This window comes from Hirundo rustica, chromosome 10 (genome assembly GCF_015227805.2).
Source record: "Hirundo rustica isolate bHirRus1 chromosome 10, bHirRus1.pri.v3, whole genome shotgun sequence".
NCBI lineage: Eukaryota > Metazoa > Chordata > Aves > Passeriformes > Hirundinidae > Hirundo > Hirundo rustica.
The window spans coordinates 16,636,785-16,653,269 of record NC_053459.1 but is presented as its reverse complement, the minus strand read 5'-3'; the positions used below and the strand labels follow the sequence as shown (position 1 = coordinate 16,653,269).

At 43.3% G+C, this 16,485-nt stretch overlaps 1 protein-coding gene and 1 long non-coding RNA gene across 2 annotated transcripts in view; one reads left to right on the top strand and one right to left on the bottom strand.

The window, feature by feature from the left end:
* Nucleotides 1-1,462: 1,462 nt before the first annotated feature.
* Nucleotides 1,463-2,221, bottom strand: LOC120756946 (uncharacterized). The gene is made up of 2 exons (XR_005702314.1): nt 2,102-2,221; nt 1,463-1,865 (listed from the first exon to the last, which is right to left on the bottom strand). It is a non-coding gene; the product is annotated as an uncharacterized LOC120756946 (long non-coding RNA).
* Nucleotides 2,222-2,463: 242 nt separating this feature from the next.
* Nucleotides 2,464-16,485, top strand: part of PDE6D (phosphodiesterase 6D) — a 34,364-nt gene continuing 20,342 nt past the window's right edge. The window contains exon 1 of the mRNA XM_040073777.2: nt 2,464-2,567. Within this exon, the coding sequence (XP_039929711.1) occupies nt 2,518-2,567 (50 nt within the window). The 5' untranslated portion in view covers nt 2,464-2,517. The remainder of the gene's footprint in view (nt 2,568-16,485) is intronic.

Genomic DNA, 16,485 nt, shown 5'->3' with positions numbered 1-16,485 from the left:
CTCTTCCATCAAGTGTGGGGTGGAATGAAGCTCCAGTTTACTAAACTATCTCCCAGTTTTGCTGCTCTGCAGAAACACCAGCTCCTTTACCTGCACCTTGAGAGAACAGCTGCTGGAGAAGCAGAAAGCAGGCTGGAGGCATCTTCTTGCTTGCAGTGGTAGCTCAGAAGCTGCCACACCTGCCAGAGATGTGAAGGAAAAGTTTCCAGTTCCAAGTGGCACCAAGGGATAGAAGGATTTGCAGCAACTTCCTCACAAGCAGATTTTTAAGATTACGTGCTCAAGAGTGCTGTTTGTGTTAATGCAGCCCAAGGACTTTGAGAGATCCCAGGGTTTTTGTCACTCTGAGTCGAGCTGTCACATGTTCCACTGCTGCTTGGCCCTGCATTAGTCATAGGAGCTTCACACATCAGCTACGAGCTCTTCTATGACTTTCAGAAGTTCATGAATGAAAGGCCTTTGCCTCCCTGCACAGCAAAGCGAATTTGGGAATTCCGAGACTTGGCCAGGAAATGCAAAGGCTCCAACTCAAAACTCCACAAACATCCCTACCCCTGTGCTAGAGAAGCCCTGCAAAGCTGCACGAGTTCCTTTCCATGAGATCCATTTGGTCTCTGGCTCCTTCATCTCTGAGGAGCCTGAATGGGGACAGGATTGAGTTACTCATGACTTCTGTAAACCAGCATGTCCTACTTCCACACGGCAGGCTCATCCCTATATACAACCAATTGTTTCTGCCTTTTTCAGGTCTGCTTTTGTCTTGCTTGCCTTTTCTCCTTGGTGATCTTTAGTCCCTCCTCCTTAGATAGCACACAATTCCATAGCCAAGCTAAAATCCAGGATGGACTCTTACTAAAACACAGATATATATTTGCACAGCTCACCTCTGGCACTCTGCCCAGACTCAGAATGACTCCTTTATACACTTAAACTGATGGCGGGAAATTAGGCATGAATCACATACATCAGGGAAATAAAGGCTGCCTATTTTTATTACGAAGATCTCTTATTGGTGATACTGGCAGTGGTCTCATTCTTATGCATCAAATGCAGCCTTTATTAATGCTCACGTCCTCCACTTTTGTACAGTGGCCAATTTGGAGACAAGTGGAGCCATGAGTTATTTATTGATGGCAGCCTGACTGTTCACTGGTCCTCTTTTGAGGACTTGGTTACAACTGCTGGCTTTATTCTTACCATGACTTAATGCTTTTATCAGTTGCACTCAGATTGTTAACAGGAGGCTTAATTTGCTCATGTTAAAGAGCCCAGCTCCTGGGATATGCTAACAAACCTGAAACTTTTTCCCCACAACTGACTCTGCTACACAAGCATAAAGGCCATTAAGATGATTAGAGGGCTAGTGCACCTCTCCTGTGAGGGAAGGCTGAAAGAATTTGCATTGTCCAGCCTGAAGAAAAGAAGGTCCCAGGCTGACCTTACTCAGGCCTTTCTGTACCTGAAGGGGTCCTACAAGCTGGAGAGGAACTCTTTACAAGGAGATAGAGTTCTAATGAATGGCTTCAAGATGACAGAAGGCATATTTAGATTAGATATAAGGATGAAATTATTTACTGTGAGGGTGCTAAGGCACTGACACAGGTTGCCCAGCAAGGCTGCAGATGCCCCATCCCTGGATGTGTTCAAGGCCAGTCTGGATGGTCTTTTAAGGCTCTCACTTAAACTGCTCTGTGATTCAAATTTCTGCAGCAGAAAGAAGGCTGCCTTTGTTCCAGGGGGTAGCACGCTCTTTATTTTAAACCTTCCCCACAGTGCCGGTCCTATTGGCTGCGGCCTCGGTAAACGCAGAATCACGGAACTGTCAGGTTTGGGAGGGACCTCTGGCGATCATCCAGTCCAAGCCCCTGCAAAGACAGGGAGCAGATAACAGAGAACTCGTCCGGGTGGGTTTTGAAGGTCTCCGGCAGAAGCTGCTCTGGCTCTGAGCACCCGGGTCCCTAGCACCACCCGAGTCCAAGGCTGGAGCTCCGCGGGGCTGCCCCAAAGAGGAAACCTTGGGACTCCCACTACCCGGGGAGAGAAGTGCCAGGCAAGCTCCAGCGGCTCGGGGCCCTTCGGCCGCCGCCCGGCGGGCACTGACCAGGCCGGGGCGGCTTCTCGCCCCCTGAGCTGCTCCCCGCTGACGCCGCCCGGGCCCGGGGCCCGGCCAGCTCCCCGAGCCCGGCCATCCTGCGGCGCCTCCATCGCGGCCACGTCAGGCCCAGGCGAAGTCTCGGCGATCACTGCGCACCCAGCCTTGAATGCGGGAGAGCGCTGTCTGATTGGTCAGTAGCGCTGTCATTCCCAGGCCAGAAGGCGGGGCGAGGAGGAGACAGCGGGGGCTGATTGGCCGGCGCTGCGGCGGGCGGCCGTTGGGGTTGGTTGCGCCGGGCAGTGGCGGGTGCGCGGGAGGGAGGGGCGGGGGGTCCCGAGGCTCCGCTGTCACCGCCGCGCTCCCGCCAGGCCCGGCCCAGCCCCGGCCCAGCCCCGTCCGCCCGCCCGCGGCGCGGCAGGACCATGTCGGCCACGGACGAGCGGGCCAAGGAGATCCTCCGCGGCTTCAAGTTGTATCCTCCGTGCGAGGGCCGTGAGGCGGCGCGGGGGGCGCGGGGATCGTCGCCCCAGTGTGGCGAGGCCCCCGGGGCGGGAGGGGGGTTGCCATGGCAACGCGGTTCTCGATGGCGTCCTCGCTCCGGCGGTGGCGGGAGGGTCCCTCAGGGCTGGGACCGGCCCCGAGCCGGCTGGGGCGGGGGCACGGGGAAGGAGGCCCCGTGACACCGGGGCCGGGGTCCCGTCCCTGCCCTGTCCTGCGGGGTGCCGTGGCTGGGGGGGGTCCCCGCGACCAAAGTCCCGGGCAGGGTGGCGGCGGCCACCGCCCCTCCGGCCCCTGCCCGGCGCTGAGAGGGGCTGGGCCGGGGGCGACGGCCCCGGGCAGCAGGAGCCCCCCGCCCGCAGCGAGGACAGCTTACAGAGGGCAGGTGAAGTAGCTCTGCGCCAGGAGGATCTGATCCCTTTCCCCTCCGGCCTGCGCTTAAGCACCTCTGCTTGGAAAGGAAATACCTGGTCGTCAGGTCCAGGAGCAACTAAACACCTTGTTCCTTGTCATACCGTGAGGTACTGGCACATGTGTTGGTCGTGCGGTGTCTTTTATTGCTGACGTCTTCTGCGTGTAAATGCCTTTCTGTGCAGCTCGTTTAAAAACTTTTCATGTTGTGGCTTTAAAAAAGCATTCTGATTTTACGCCTGTGGTACCTGGATGTGAATTTAAAGCTGATGAAATGAGATAGATCTGAGCTCGGAAGAGAGGCGAGAGCCTTTGTGCACATTCCAACCCAGGATTTCAGCAAAGTAGGGAAAGGCGCAACCAAAAGGCCCATATTCAAACTAATGGTGTGAGAAATAGAGCAGCTTTATTTTACATGTGGTATATTTTACTGAAGTAAATTCTTTTAAGTTTAGAAGGCAAATGTGAGCTTGCTATCTTGACCTTTAGACAACAGACTTGTGAGTTGGTTTATATTTATTTTTTTACAATGAAAAGGACAGAAGTGAAGGAAATATCCTCTTGATCAAAACCTATTATTTCTAAACAGTGTGGTAGGGGTTTTTTTGTTCATAATCTCTGTGCCAGCTGTGGCAGGATCTGATTTTCTAGGCTGGATTTGGACAGATAGCTTTTATCAAACTATAAGCAGATGCTTTTCTTAACTTTTTATAGAATCATTGCAGTCCCCCCAGATGTTAGTACTGCATCTGGTTCCTTTGCTTCTGCGCTGGCACTATTGACAGTTCTTTGTATTTTTGAAGATGTAGTATTTTAGCTGTCAAAACCTAAATTAAAAACCTTTTGTGCTGGCAATTAGAAGAAGAATAAGCTTCTGACAAGACCAGACTAAGCTGTTGGTAGAAGTGAGGAGTGCCTTGAAAGTTAAGCCTAGGGAGCCAACTTTTAAGTGCTTTGTGCGTGTGTTTGTACATAGTCTTTATTGGATAGCAGAATTTACATAAAGGCCTTTGTCCAACTGAATGAAATAATACTTTTTGTTGCTTGCTGTCTTAAAGAGAAAATGCTTTTTTGTTTTTTGAGAGGAAGGATGTCAGACAACAAACTGATCTCAAGCAGCCATAGTGTGGACAAGAAGCTTTATTAGAAGCATTCTGCAGTCTGTGTTGACACGTCTCAAGTCTAGTCTTCCTTTGTTTGCCCTTGGAAAAAAAACAAAACAAAACAAAACAGATTTACTTCTGACAGGACAGTTTAAGTCAAAATCTGGACTGCACTTCTCCAAAAACGTGATAGAGTTTGATGATACTTGCCATGGGGGCCGTGTAGTACAAAGTCTGACAAACAGGAAAGTCTGGAGAAGCATTTCATAACTGAAACTTTTAGCGAGTGGAAATTGTTGAAAAACATCTATGCTGCTTTTAGTAAACCAGAAGAGAGGCTGAGCAGACATTCCTCATTTGTGAGGAAGCCTTGAAACACCACACCATCCCCACAGGAAACAGCTCATGCCCAGCTGTGACCACACTCCCTGCAAGGGAGGCATCAGCTCAGACTTCCCATCCCTTGTCCAAGGACAGGCATCTGTTCCAGAGGCAATTGCAGTTTAGAGATGCTTTATCTTCCACCCACATTATTGCTGCATGTACTCATTTAATGAACAGAAAGAAAGAGAGAAACATGTTCTGAAAACCTGTTCAGTTTATACTTTGAGTACCTGAAAACTTTTTCCTCGGCTCCCACAAGGGAGGGAGTTCAACACCACCGACTTAAGCACATCATGCAACCTTGGCACTTCAAACTGAACTTGCTTTTAGCACAGAGGAGGAGCATGGCATTGCACCCAGGGGCTGTGTGCAAGGGATTCCCTGGGAGGCAAGAGCAGTTGCTAGGGCCAGAAGCATTACAGAGAAAGCAGGCTTCCAAAATAATCCCTAATTTTAACATGACAGCAGACGCTCTAGCTGGAAGTCCAGTTCACACTGAGTAATCAGTTTCCTTAAACAATTCTGTGTACTTGTGGTTCCTGAGAAGGGGTTAATTACAAGCTTTCCTACTCATTGGGGCATGCTGGATGATTGGGGCATGTGGAAATTAAATTATAGCCTAAATCCACCCTCTAATTTCAATGCAAAGATAGGTTTTCCTTCCTCTATGACACCAGTGCAGAAACACGTTGTGACTAATGTCCCAAAATTCAAGCCAGGAACATTTATTACCTCTTCTCATGGATTTTGCTATTTTAAAAATATTAAAACCAAGGGGAAGATATTTGATGCTTGCAGGAAAATGAGAATACTATACTTTATTATGCTTGTCCTAAGAATTTTTATGGCACCAGTTAAAATTGAACACTAACAGTCCAGTAAATATGGTACGGAAAAATTTTGAAAGCAGACAACAAGCACTTAAAGCTTGTCACTTGTTCAGGGACAATATTTGCTAACAGAGCTTGTGTGTTTATCAACAAACTGTTCTGAAGGCACTTGCCTGAACAACAGTTGTTACACGCAACATAATATCTACAGGTAGTTTAGTGCTATGAAAATTCACTTGTTTAACTATAAGCAACATCATCCAATTGATAACTGAATATCCATTAGTGTGAAGTATTAGCCAGGTCTTATTTCTGTAAGTATTTATGCACATCTGGTCCTGTGATCTCAAATGCATGAAATTAGATTATGCCTTTGTTTCTCTTCTCTGGAAGATGGGACAGTTACTCTGTCAAACTACAGAAGGGCATTTTACTTGACCCTCCCTCTTTCAACACATTCTTCAGGTCTTGTTCTGTCATTTTATTTTTAGTGTGTACTATTAAATGTATGTATTTAGCATCCTTTATCAAAAGAAAGTAACACAAGTGATGTACTTCCCCAACAGTCAAAGTTCAGGGTTGCTTTATTTTGATGACTTACCCTCAACAACTCCCCTAACAATTTGTGGGTTGCCTCTTTACCTTTGTACTGAGATCAACTAGCACAGAAATATTTTTTCAAAATGTGCTAGAATAAGGACCCTGTACATACTTACCCTGTTCAGTTTGGTGTGCCAGCATTTGGAAAGCATCCATCCTGTAGGTTAGAAATATCCAGTCATAGTTTGCAACAGCAGATTCACATCTGTCTCTTGAGGGACCACAGTCCAACTTCTTTAAGCAGTTTTTTCTGTGAGGTTTCAGTCAGAACAGCAAGGAGGAGAAAACACAAAGGATTTGGTTAATTCTCATAGGATGGTTAAAGTGCCATGTCTTGCCTCTCACCACAGGAGTAAGGACATTTGCTTTCTATTTTAAATCTTCCAAGTCTAACAAGATACCACCTATTTATTTGCTTCTGTACAGAGGAGTCTTATCAAAATCTCTGTAGTATTAATTGTCTTGTAGCTGTTTATCAGTTTAGGATAAGTTTTTCCATGAACTTCATTTTAAGGCTGTACAGTAGCCTATTCTTCAGAAGTCTCCTGAAACAAGGTAATACAGAGAACATAAGCAGGAAGAGACAATATTAATTGGCAGTATTAACTCCAGAACACTTTCAGAGTTTAGAAACTCTTCTTTGTGGTCAGTGTAAACATACACCTGTAGCTCAAGCACTCCAACACTTGCAGGCAAAACTCCTCATGTCAAAGGCTGGCCTGCTTTTCTACAGTCCTCAAAATTCCCTATGCAACATCTTCCTAGCTCCCAGAGCTTTTTCCAGCTTTATTCTCACTATTGTTTTTCTGCCTCTCTTTTCTAGCAGAGCATTATCCTCTTTTAAAGATGGGTAGAGCTGAAGTGAAAATGCAGTTATAACAGAAACACTAGGAGTATCTATGAACTTTATATTACTCTGCAGGCAGGGAAACTTCCAGCTTCAGCCTGGTCTGCTCTACACCCAGGAACTGAAGTCAATGACAGTCTTGTCTATCAATTCCTAGAATAGTCACTGAAGTTTTGAACTAGTTTGATGCAGCAAAATTGAGAAATCTAATTGGAAGCAACATTGAAATAAATTTCCAGTTTCATTGTTAGGGTGGTAGGTGTTTGGCAGCATATTTGTTTGAAATGCTTACCTGCTGCAGTGTTTACAAAACTAACAAGGTAGCAGCTTTAATTGGCTAAAAGATTCCACTATGTTTTGAGGTTTCCTCTGTGCACTTCCTCAGATCTCCCTCTGTTAGGCTCCTTGCAATGGAATAGAAAGATGAACCATCAAATTTATGGGTTAAAAGGAGACACTGGCCAGCCAAAAAAAGGAATAAGACTTCCCAGAAGCTGGGACATATACTCTGTAAAGACCCAAAGCAGAACTTGCATGTAGCTTGCTCTAATGTAATTTGAAAACACCCTAGAAGACATGAGTTTGTTCTCCCTCATCCATATTTCTGGTTTTTTGAGCCCCCTTACTTTCTACAAAACTTGAAATACTTTACAGGCAAGAGTTGTCCACATTTCCAGTTAGTCTGACTGGAGCAAGTTCCCACCCTGGCAGCATTGAGAGATCTTTGTTTCAGGGACCTGAGTTTCACACAGAAGCTCTAGGCAGGTTGTCGTTGGTAGTTGAATGTCGTGGCAGTCAGGGTACCTTTACCATATCAGAATTATTTCTAGCATTGACAGTTCTGCACTATGCAATGATCTCTAGTTCTGCCAAGCTAAGCACAGTTTCATCATGTTTCTTATGACCGAGTCATGAAGCACACAGTTGCAAATAAAGCAAGAGCAGATATACCAGGTTTGGTTTTACCTGCCTGATTCCCGAGTGAACACCAAAACTTTAATATTCTCCCCTTGCTAACTTTCATTGAAAAAAGTGTAAATATTTAACTATGCTTAACCTGTGATTTACATTAACGTGGTATCTGAGCTACAGTCACTTTCTACTTGTCAGATTTAATGCAATCCCACTGTAGTGGGGGAAGTGGGGGTTTGTGCCCATGACAGTGGAAGGGGCATCACAGGATACAGATGAGTTGCCAGGTGCCACAGAGAATACATCTGACATCAACTTAAAAGTGGAAGCTGACGTTGGAGTTCGGCTTTTTTTAATCTGCAGTATTGCTTTAGCACTTTGTAGTTACAAATTTATGTCTAAGATTTGTCCTTTGATCTCTCCAAAGCCTACCCATCCAGCATTTTACTGGAATTACTGTTTCAGTATTTTTAATTGCTTGCTTAGTGCCAACCTAATGAAGTGCTTAAAATAATGCAGTTGTCATTAGCAAAATTATTTCCCCTTGTTTCCTTTGTATCGTATTAAGATATCAGTTACTCTTTGCATCCTTGGAAGTCATTGGTGCCATATGCTTCGGCTGTTGTTACAGTATTTGAATTTCCATAGAGCAGAAGATAGTAATTCAATCCATCAAGTGAGAACTGGTAGAGCTTCTTCCCCCCACCACCCCCTGCATCTTCACAGCAAACGTATAGGATAAAAGCCAAGCTTACACAGATACAGAGAAGCAGGGGAGGTATCCAAAAATCCTCAAATTAAACAGATACTGTTCAGAGGAGGGTTTTTTAAATACAGAGATCTGATGTGGCTCTTGTGTCTCTGGCAAAAAACGTTTTCTGTTAGCTAAAGCAGCCTTAGTATGGATTTGACTGGTTCTTACATGTTTATCTCTGAATTTAGGCTGATCCCAGAAAGACGAGTCAAAATTTTACTTGAAATTTGTAAGATAGCAGGCGACTATATATCTTACATTTATGTAAGACAAGCCTCTCTATATCTCGAAGTTGGGAAATTAGGCAACTTCATATTTGAGATCAGAGTCTCTGTTAAAGATAAACCAGTGCTTTGGTTATGGTCAATGTTTGTATAGAAGTAGGAGGTATGCTACATTCCCAGGTACAGGGAATCAGCAGAAAACAATCATGATCTATTAAGGTCTGGATAGCAACATTGAATTTTGTCCTTTTTTCTCCATATTAATATCACAGAGTTTATAAAATGTAGTTATTTAAGCAAATGAAAGGTCATTTTTGCACATCTGTTGCTCTCGCATCTTAAGGAGCAAGCACATCATGTTTATTCTGTATGTGCAGTAAACTGCAGTAGCAAGCACAGAATATTAAAAGCTTTTCTCAAGTGTTGCCTTTTTGTCCTGAGACTACATAAGGAGCACTCACAGAAGGTTTGTCATCTGTGTAGCATCACTCCCTGAGCAGTTTGAGGGAGTATCCCCTTACACTCCTTGGGCATCACTGTGAGGTTTCCAAAGCCATTTGGCCTCATGCCCAAGCAGACACAGTAGAACAATTGGGACACTCTATCCACAACACACCTGACAGCAACCAAGGTTCTCCTAGGAGCCAGATCTCAACTGCACATTGCTAAATTCTAGTTGACAGCCAGGATTTTCAGTTGTGATTATGAACTCGAGATTCCATTGTCATATTTCTCCTGAACAGAGTTCTCACTGTGACAGAAATGTTATGTATAGAAGAGATTTAAGGGAAACAGTATCAGATTAGTTCAGTCATGAGTGAGCCTTTGAGTTGATTGTGGTCATGACTAGAATTTTAGACAACATTCTTCTGGAAGAATGGCAGGCTTAGGTAAAAGGAGGAAGGAATTTTTAATTTTAAGTCAGCATTTGGGATAGCAGTACACAAAAGAATAGTGTTATTAAATTTATCCTGTACTGAAAGGATTGTAACTAACTAGGATCAATAGTCTTCCATCAGAGATTGAGAGTGCAGGGCATTATACTTTGTGATTCTACAGAGGAGTATTTATATGGGTTGGTCTATGTGCTACACTGTACATAACCTTCATCTACTCTGTAGCAAGTCAGATGCTTATTTGGTCCCTGGGATTGCTAATTATATCCATCTTTTATTATTTATCAAGAAAGCAGGGAAGATCATATACTTTACTCACCAATGAAAGCAGATTGCCTGCGTGCCTCTTTCCTCCTCTTCACATGACCTAATCTAAGCTTTTTGAAAAGGAAGGCAACACCTGCTTGGAATCAAGAGTTCGTCTGATGTTTTAAGTGTCAGAAACTTCTCATCAGGGACAGCCTACTGAGGAAGCAGATAGTTAATGTCAAGTCACTTTGGTTTGGAAGGTCAAAAGAAATTGCATTTTAGGAGGCAGTGGAAAAGCTGGCTATTTGCATGGCTTTAAATAAAAAAATTGTGTATGTGAAAATTCTTACAGAAACACTCACTAAGAGGGACTCAGTTTTGATTCAAGTTTTGTGGCATGAACTGTTGCTAACTCTGCTTAAGGGAGTTCTGCAACACCTTCAACTGTTCTTGAAGGAAGAGTTTGCAGAGAGGGAAGGTAGAGAAACACCATTGTCCCCATTAGTGTACTGCCTGTGGTGAAATAGACCGACCCATTTGGAAATTGGACACCAAGGAATACCTACCAGCCTTTAACACAGGTGGATCTTCTGAAGGTGCTTTAGACATTTCACTTCCAGTTTAACTTTTTAGAGTAGATTTTAGTGCATTAGAATATTGGCCTGTCAGTTACAGTCCAACTTAAGGTTTCACTGTTTCTCCAGTAAAGTTAATTCCTTTTCCAGAAGCTGAAATAAAGAGGGGAAAAGTCCTTCTCTTTGTTATTTTGCTTGAACCTTAGTAGCCTTAAAGTGAAATTTAAAGACAGCTCAGTCCAGGAAGTGGCATCCTTGCATTCTTCCTGCTCCATGCATCTGTCACAGCAGCAGTCCAGAGCATGGGTTACCATCCCCAGCAGCTTGATGCCTCATTTTCAGAGTCGCTAGCCAATCTGCTCAGATGAGCCCTGCAGCCTCCTGCGTGCTGGCTTAAACAATTTGAGCAACAGGCTGAGGAGCAGGACCTGTGCAGCTTGGCAGCTTTACCAACAGCTCAGCTGTTCAGTTTGAGGGAGAAAGTAAGAAGCAGCTGGGGAGGGCTGCTGCTGCTGTTGGATGTCAGATCAGATGAGCTCAGTGCAGCCTTGTGCTGTGTTCTCCAACACTCAGCACCACCTTACCTAAGGGAGCTTCTCACATACCATGTTTAGTTATCCAGCACCAATTCTAAAAACCTGGCTTACCATTATTAGTGGGGCATTTTAGCTTCAAATTGGTAAGTCTGTGGTCACATAATTTCTTTTAAAAGAAATGTATTTGAGATGACCTCAGTAAGGTAGTAATTTTCCCTTGCCCTTGACCTGTGCAAGAAATCTTCAGCATTACTGTGCTGTGTAAAGAGTTACTGCCTGGTCACCAGGCAAAGTCACAAACAGGGTCTGGAACCATGCAACAAGTGCCATTAGAGGCTCTATTCTCTGCAGTTCTCAATAAACCAGACAGAGGAAATCATTGGCTAAAAACCCCATGCAGCCTTGGAGAGCAAGTGCATGTTGTTTTTAAATACTCTTTCCAGAAAGAGGCAGAGAAGCCAGTAAATTTCTCAATCCAGTTTGGGCTGTTCCTTTGTGGAACCCTCATTAATCCACAAGGCGTCATTACCGTTGTGTTGTTGCCATAAAAACGCAGCATTTAAACAGCTCCAGAAAGGAATCATTTTATGTGCTTCTCCCTGTAATTCCTTCAAATGGAACTGCATTATACTACTGCCACACTGACCTTAAGGGTTCGTTTCATAGGAAGGAAGAAACACAGGTTCCCTGGTTTTCCAAGCATCTTCCATTCTACCACTAGAATAAGTTCCTTTCCTCTCACCACTGGCTGTTCCTCCATGACCACCTTCTCCCCACCCACAGAAACTAGAGGCAAGGCACTAACCAGACAGCTGTAGCACAAACCTCTACTGCTGAGTCCCCCAGCCATACTGCCCTCCTGAAGGTTCTCTTTCTCATGTAACTACAGCCCTGCCAGTGGCCAGCTGAAAATGTTTCACTCTTCATGGTGGTCTCTTGCATTTGTTTGCGCTGATAAAACAGTACCTTGTTTTCCCGCTTGGTACCATCATTCCTAGTGTTGCCAGTTCTGAAATAGTAAATGCAGTGAATAAGGCAGTAGAATGTTTGGAAAGGTGCAAATTCAAATAAAAAAGGGCTATATTTTAATGTAGGCACGCCTATAAAGAGTGCAGATAATGGCAGCTTTTCAGTTTTTTATGTCTAACTTCTCTACATTAGCATTCATCTTAACATGAATGCTTATGAAGTCCACACTTTGAAGCACCAAAATAATATTTTATAAATGTAATATTTGCATCTTCTATAAGTCTAGCTTTCCAATAAGTAAATTTTTATCTTCTTATTATTAATACCTATATTGAAAAAATCAACTTGTGAATTACAGCTAATTGTATTTATACATTCTGTCCTCTTTCACAGCAGAAATAAGATATTCCATTGCTCAAGCTGAAAAATACATTAATAGATTTTTATTGAAATCGCAAAAATATGATTTAATATATTCTGAAAATTTAACAGACAGTTACAAGCATGTTAAAATAATAAAATTTAAACCTTAGTATAAGCATAACTGTAGATTTTATTGACTGTGAAAGCTATAAGAGCTGCTTGGGAGCAGAGTAGAGTAATAGAGGGCATTGCCTTTTTTTTGTCATTTCAGTGGAGGTTTCATTACTCTATCCCCACAATAATGCTTTTTTTTCTGAATTCCAATGCATGCTAAAGCAGGGAGATGCTGTTTGGGACACAGAGACTCCATCTTCCAGATCATGGTGATCCTAGTGACATGCTCAGAGGTTCACATTAATGTAGGTCATGTTACTGGAGTTGTAGAGGTTGATTGAAGTACAGCATTCAGAACAAAATAATTTTGTAGAGGAGGTATTTTACCTCCTCTCACGCGGTTTGGAACTGAATTGTTTCCTAGTGCTTTCCGTGTTTTGCTGTAGTGCTTTTCTGAACAATTCTCTCTCTTTTCAGAGTGCCATACTGTTGAACACCATGTAAAATGTTGGGATGGTTAAATTGTCAAATCACTAGTCCACACTGCCAATTGAAGCACTTCTCTTAAGCTGGAGATTCCAAAAAACGCAGTATTTCTGATATGGAGTCCTTGTTTTTTGAGAGTTCTGCTTCAATCTGCATAAATCCCCCTTTATTCCTCCTCTCTGCATCCGCTTTGAGCAGCCTCTGATCCATTTACAAGATTGGTTTCCTCCTGCAACTGCTGATCATTCCCTCCTGACTGTATTTTCATTTTGCTGTTGTTCTCCACTTGGTCCGCATGCTCTAAGTTTTCCTCCCTTCCTCAGAAGAGACAAAATAATGAACTTGTTTTCCTTGAATAATTCTAGTCCTGTCAGTTTTAAGTGGAAAACCAAAAATTGTTTGATCTGTACTGCAGCATGTGATCCTGCCTGCATAGTACTCCAGAGATAAAACCACTTTAGTGCCTCAGATCCGTGACTTCTCTTACCCATTAAATAACTTATATCTGATTCTCACTTTGGTCTTGTCCTCTGAGTCTAGGGGGCCACTGACGTCCACCTAAGTATTCACATCCCTACTGACTCTCTCAGCTTGGCATTGAGGGTGGTCATAATAATTTTCTGCCCTTTTGTGCCTGGAGAAACAGGGTAACTGGCAGTGAGGATGCTTTTCTTGTTTAGTCAACGCTTCTGGCTCTGAGGGTTGTACAGTTTGCAAGGCTAAAGCTTGCTTACTTCTCATGCAGATATAGACCCAGTTAAAAAAACAACAAGCAAAACTGAAGTAGCTCCAGTGACATTCAGGGGGATGTCAATATCTATACAATACTATCCACAGGGACTGTATATCCAAGGAACCATTTAAGCTAATGCCAGGAAAAGTGTGGCTTGTTCCTTTGCCGTGCTGTGTCAGCAAATAGGACATTGGCATTTGTCATTGTGGACTTTATGAAAGTGCTTGTTGTAGCTGTTTCTCTGGCTGATTTGAATTTTTATTTTGTTTATTAGGTGTAGAGTGTGAGTGCCAGGGCTAAATGCTGTTTTATATAAAATCTCAATAAGATTAAATCCCCTTGCCATTCTGTAATTAATTTCAAGGATATTGTGTTGTTTTCCCAGAGAACTTGTGGTGATCTCTAGATGCATTCCTGGTTACAGAACAACTCTGGATTGAAACAGTGAGAGATGTGCTCAGTGTGAGATCTGTGGGGCAGTTAAAGGTTGCAGAGGTTCAAAAAAGCATTAAGTGCTTTGAGTAAACCACCTTTAGGAGAACTGAGTGACTTCTGCTCTACCAACTCCAGTGTCACGTTCCTGCCAGCACAGATCCACTGGGCGCAGCTGGGAGACTGAATAAAATAGCAGATCTGTGTTCAGCCAGTATTAGTCCTGCTGCAGCAGTTAGTTTTCACTCTTGTCATACACAGAAACCCTTATAGACTAATTACCACATGTACTGCAGCAGTAGCACTTGTACCCTGAAGGCTGCAACTGGCATTTGCTTTCAAAGCTGTGTAAAGAGGATCTTTTCAGGATATTCATTTTTGTCTTTTTCCAGCATTACTTGTGAGAAAGGGCAGATGAGCCCACCTGGAAAAGGAAGTTCAATTGTCTGGCCAATTTTTCTGAATAGTACACAGAGCTGTAATCTCACCTTGAGGGAATACACACCATGTTTATGCCAACTGGCCTGGGCAGTATGGAATTTGTTGGTGCCAGGAGTTCTTGAAAGGATGTAGCTCTGCGGTGTAAATGTATTGCACTGGATAAAGCACTGAGTGTACTTTTCTTCCTTGTGTCAAAGAAGAGGTGGCTGTGTTGTTGGAAAAAGCTCCAGTCTAGGTAAAACCACATTGTTCATATGCTTAAAATTTACCCCAGTTTAACAATTTCTGCTTGATTTCCCCACCGTGCATGCCTTTATCCCTGGGTGAATGTGTCCGCTTCCAAGTCACTTCAAGGCTTTGGAATTGGACTCCCTTGGTGGAGAATAAAAGCTTTCAGGCAAAGGTTAAATAAGGGATAGTCGGCTCAACTCTAGATTCACTCTGTGCATTAATCTGGGTTGACTTGAGTGTAGTGACAAATTTCCTGTTCATTCAATTGCCAGAGAAAGGTACTGTTTAAAAATTAACATTGTGTTGAAAAGGTGCTCAGTAAGAAGCGTTCAGACAGAATCAGTGTGTGAATGCAAGAGAAATCCAGTGCTTGACCTTTTATTCCTGCTTTCTCTTGAGACTGCCAACAAGAATCTCTTAAGTGCTTCCTTTACAGTTGATTTTGGTGGTGTGAACACCTGCCTTTTAAAAATTAGGATAAAACTCACAAGCTCATTTCCTGGAAGGCAAGAGCTATCAGATGCAATGACTGCAGGCTTTATTGATCTGATGGGGAGGATTTGGAGTGCTGACACACAGCCTGAAGTTTCCATGGTCGAATAAAAATCTATGAGTCCCTGAAGTCCTTTGCAGAAATGAATTCTTCCTCTTCTACAGACCTCTCTGAAATTGAGACGTGTCTATCTGAAGACTGAGCTACAGATTCTCCATAAATGTTTTTACAAAGTCTTTTTCAATAGTGATTTTTTGCTTTGTCCCGTATAGGTGGAAACCCCACTTGACAGCAACATTGAAATCTCCCCTGGCCTAGTTTCTGTTCTCAGCAGCACAAGTTAAAGTATCCTCTTGAACACAGATTTATTTCTGCTCTTTCCTGATTTCCCTGGAAGAGCGAGAGACCAAACAAAAGCAACTTTATATCAGAAATGTAAACAGTCAAGGGCAGAACTTTCTCTGTAGGGACAATAATCTGTCCTTCATGTGAAAGACACCAGTGAACAGCTCTTGATATGAAAGATGCCTCCTTTCATGTACCATTCACCAGTTATATAAGACTGCTAGGGAACAAAAAAGTGTTATTTGAATTATGGCTCTTGAAGACTTTTGTGGTAGCTGCAGTTGCTTGTATATCCGGAGTTAAGGATATCTGCCCTTTTATGCACAGAGGGGTGTTTTGAGAGCTCAGGATTTCTCCCCAGTAATAGTGCAATGTGCTTGCAGCTCTTCCAGTCTTTGAGCAATTAACCAGAAGTAAGAAGTCTTTCAAATGTACAAAATCCGTGCTCCTTGATTCTGCCCTGCCCAGTCTTCTGCTGAAGAGGATTTTTAAAAATCACAGTTCTTCCTGTTTGCTTAATTTGATGGTCAAGGACCTGTGTCAGAGTCCTTGCTAATACAGCTCTATCTGTTGAATTGTCATGTCTTATACCCCAAATTTGGGGGATTATTTGTTTGGGTTTTGTTTCATGAAGACAGAGAAAAAAAGTTCCATTAAAAGCTGGAATATATATTTGTTCTTTGTGGAATATTTTTGCCAACAGAAATGACAATAAAATTCTTGAGTAAAGAGTATCCACCTCAGAAGTAACCAAGCTAGCAAGGCTGTTGGCTGCTAACACACTAATCACCTACTTAATGTTAATATATGGCATTAGAGGAATGATTAATAGGAGCTTTACAAACATAGGTGTCGGGGTAGTACATGCATCCTGTGTGTGTGAAGGATGTGGTGCTGATCTCTGACATGGGCAGCAGTCCAAAGGAACAGCAGGAAGACCCTGATGTTGTTGAACGGCTGGACA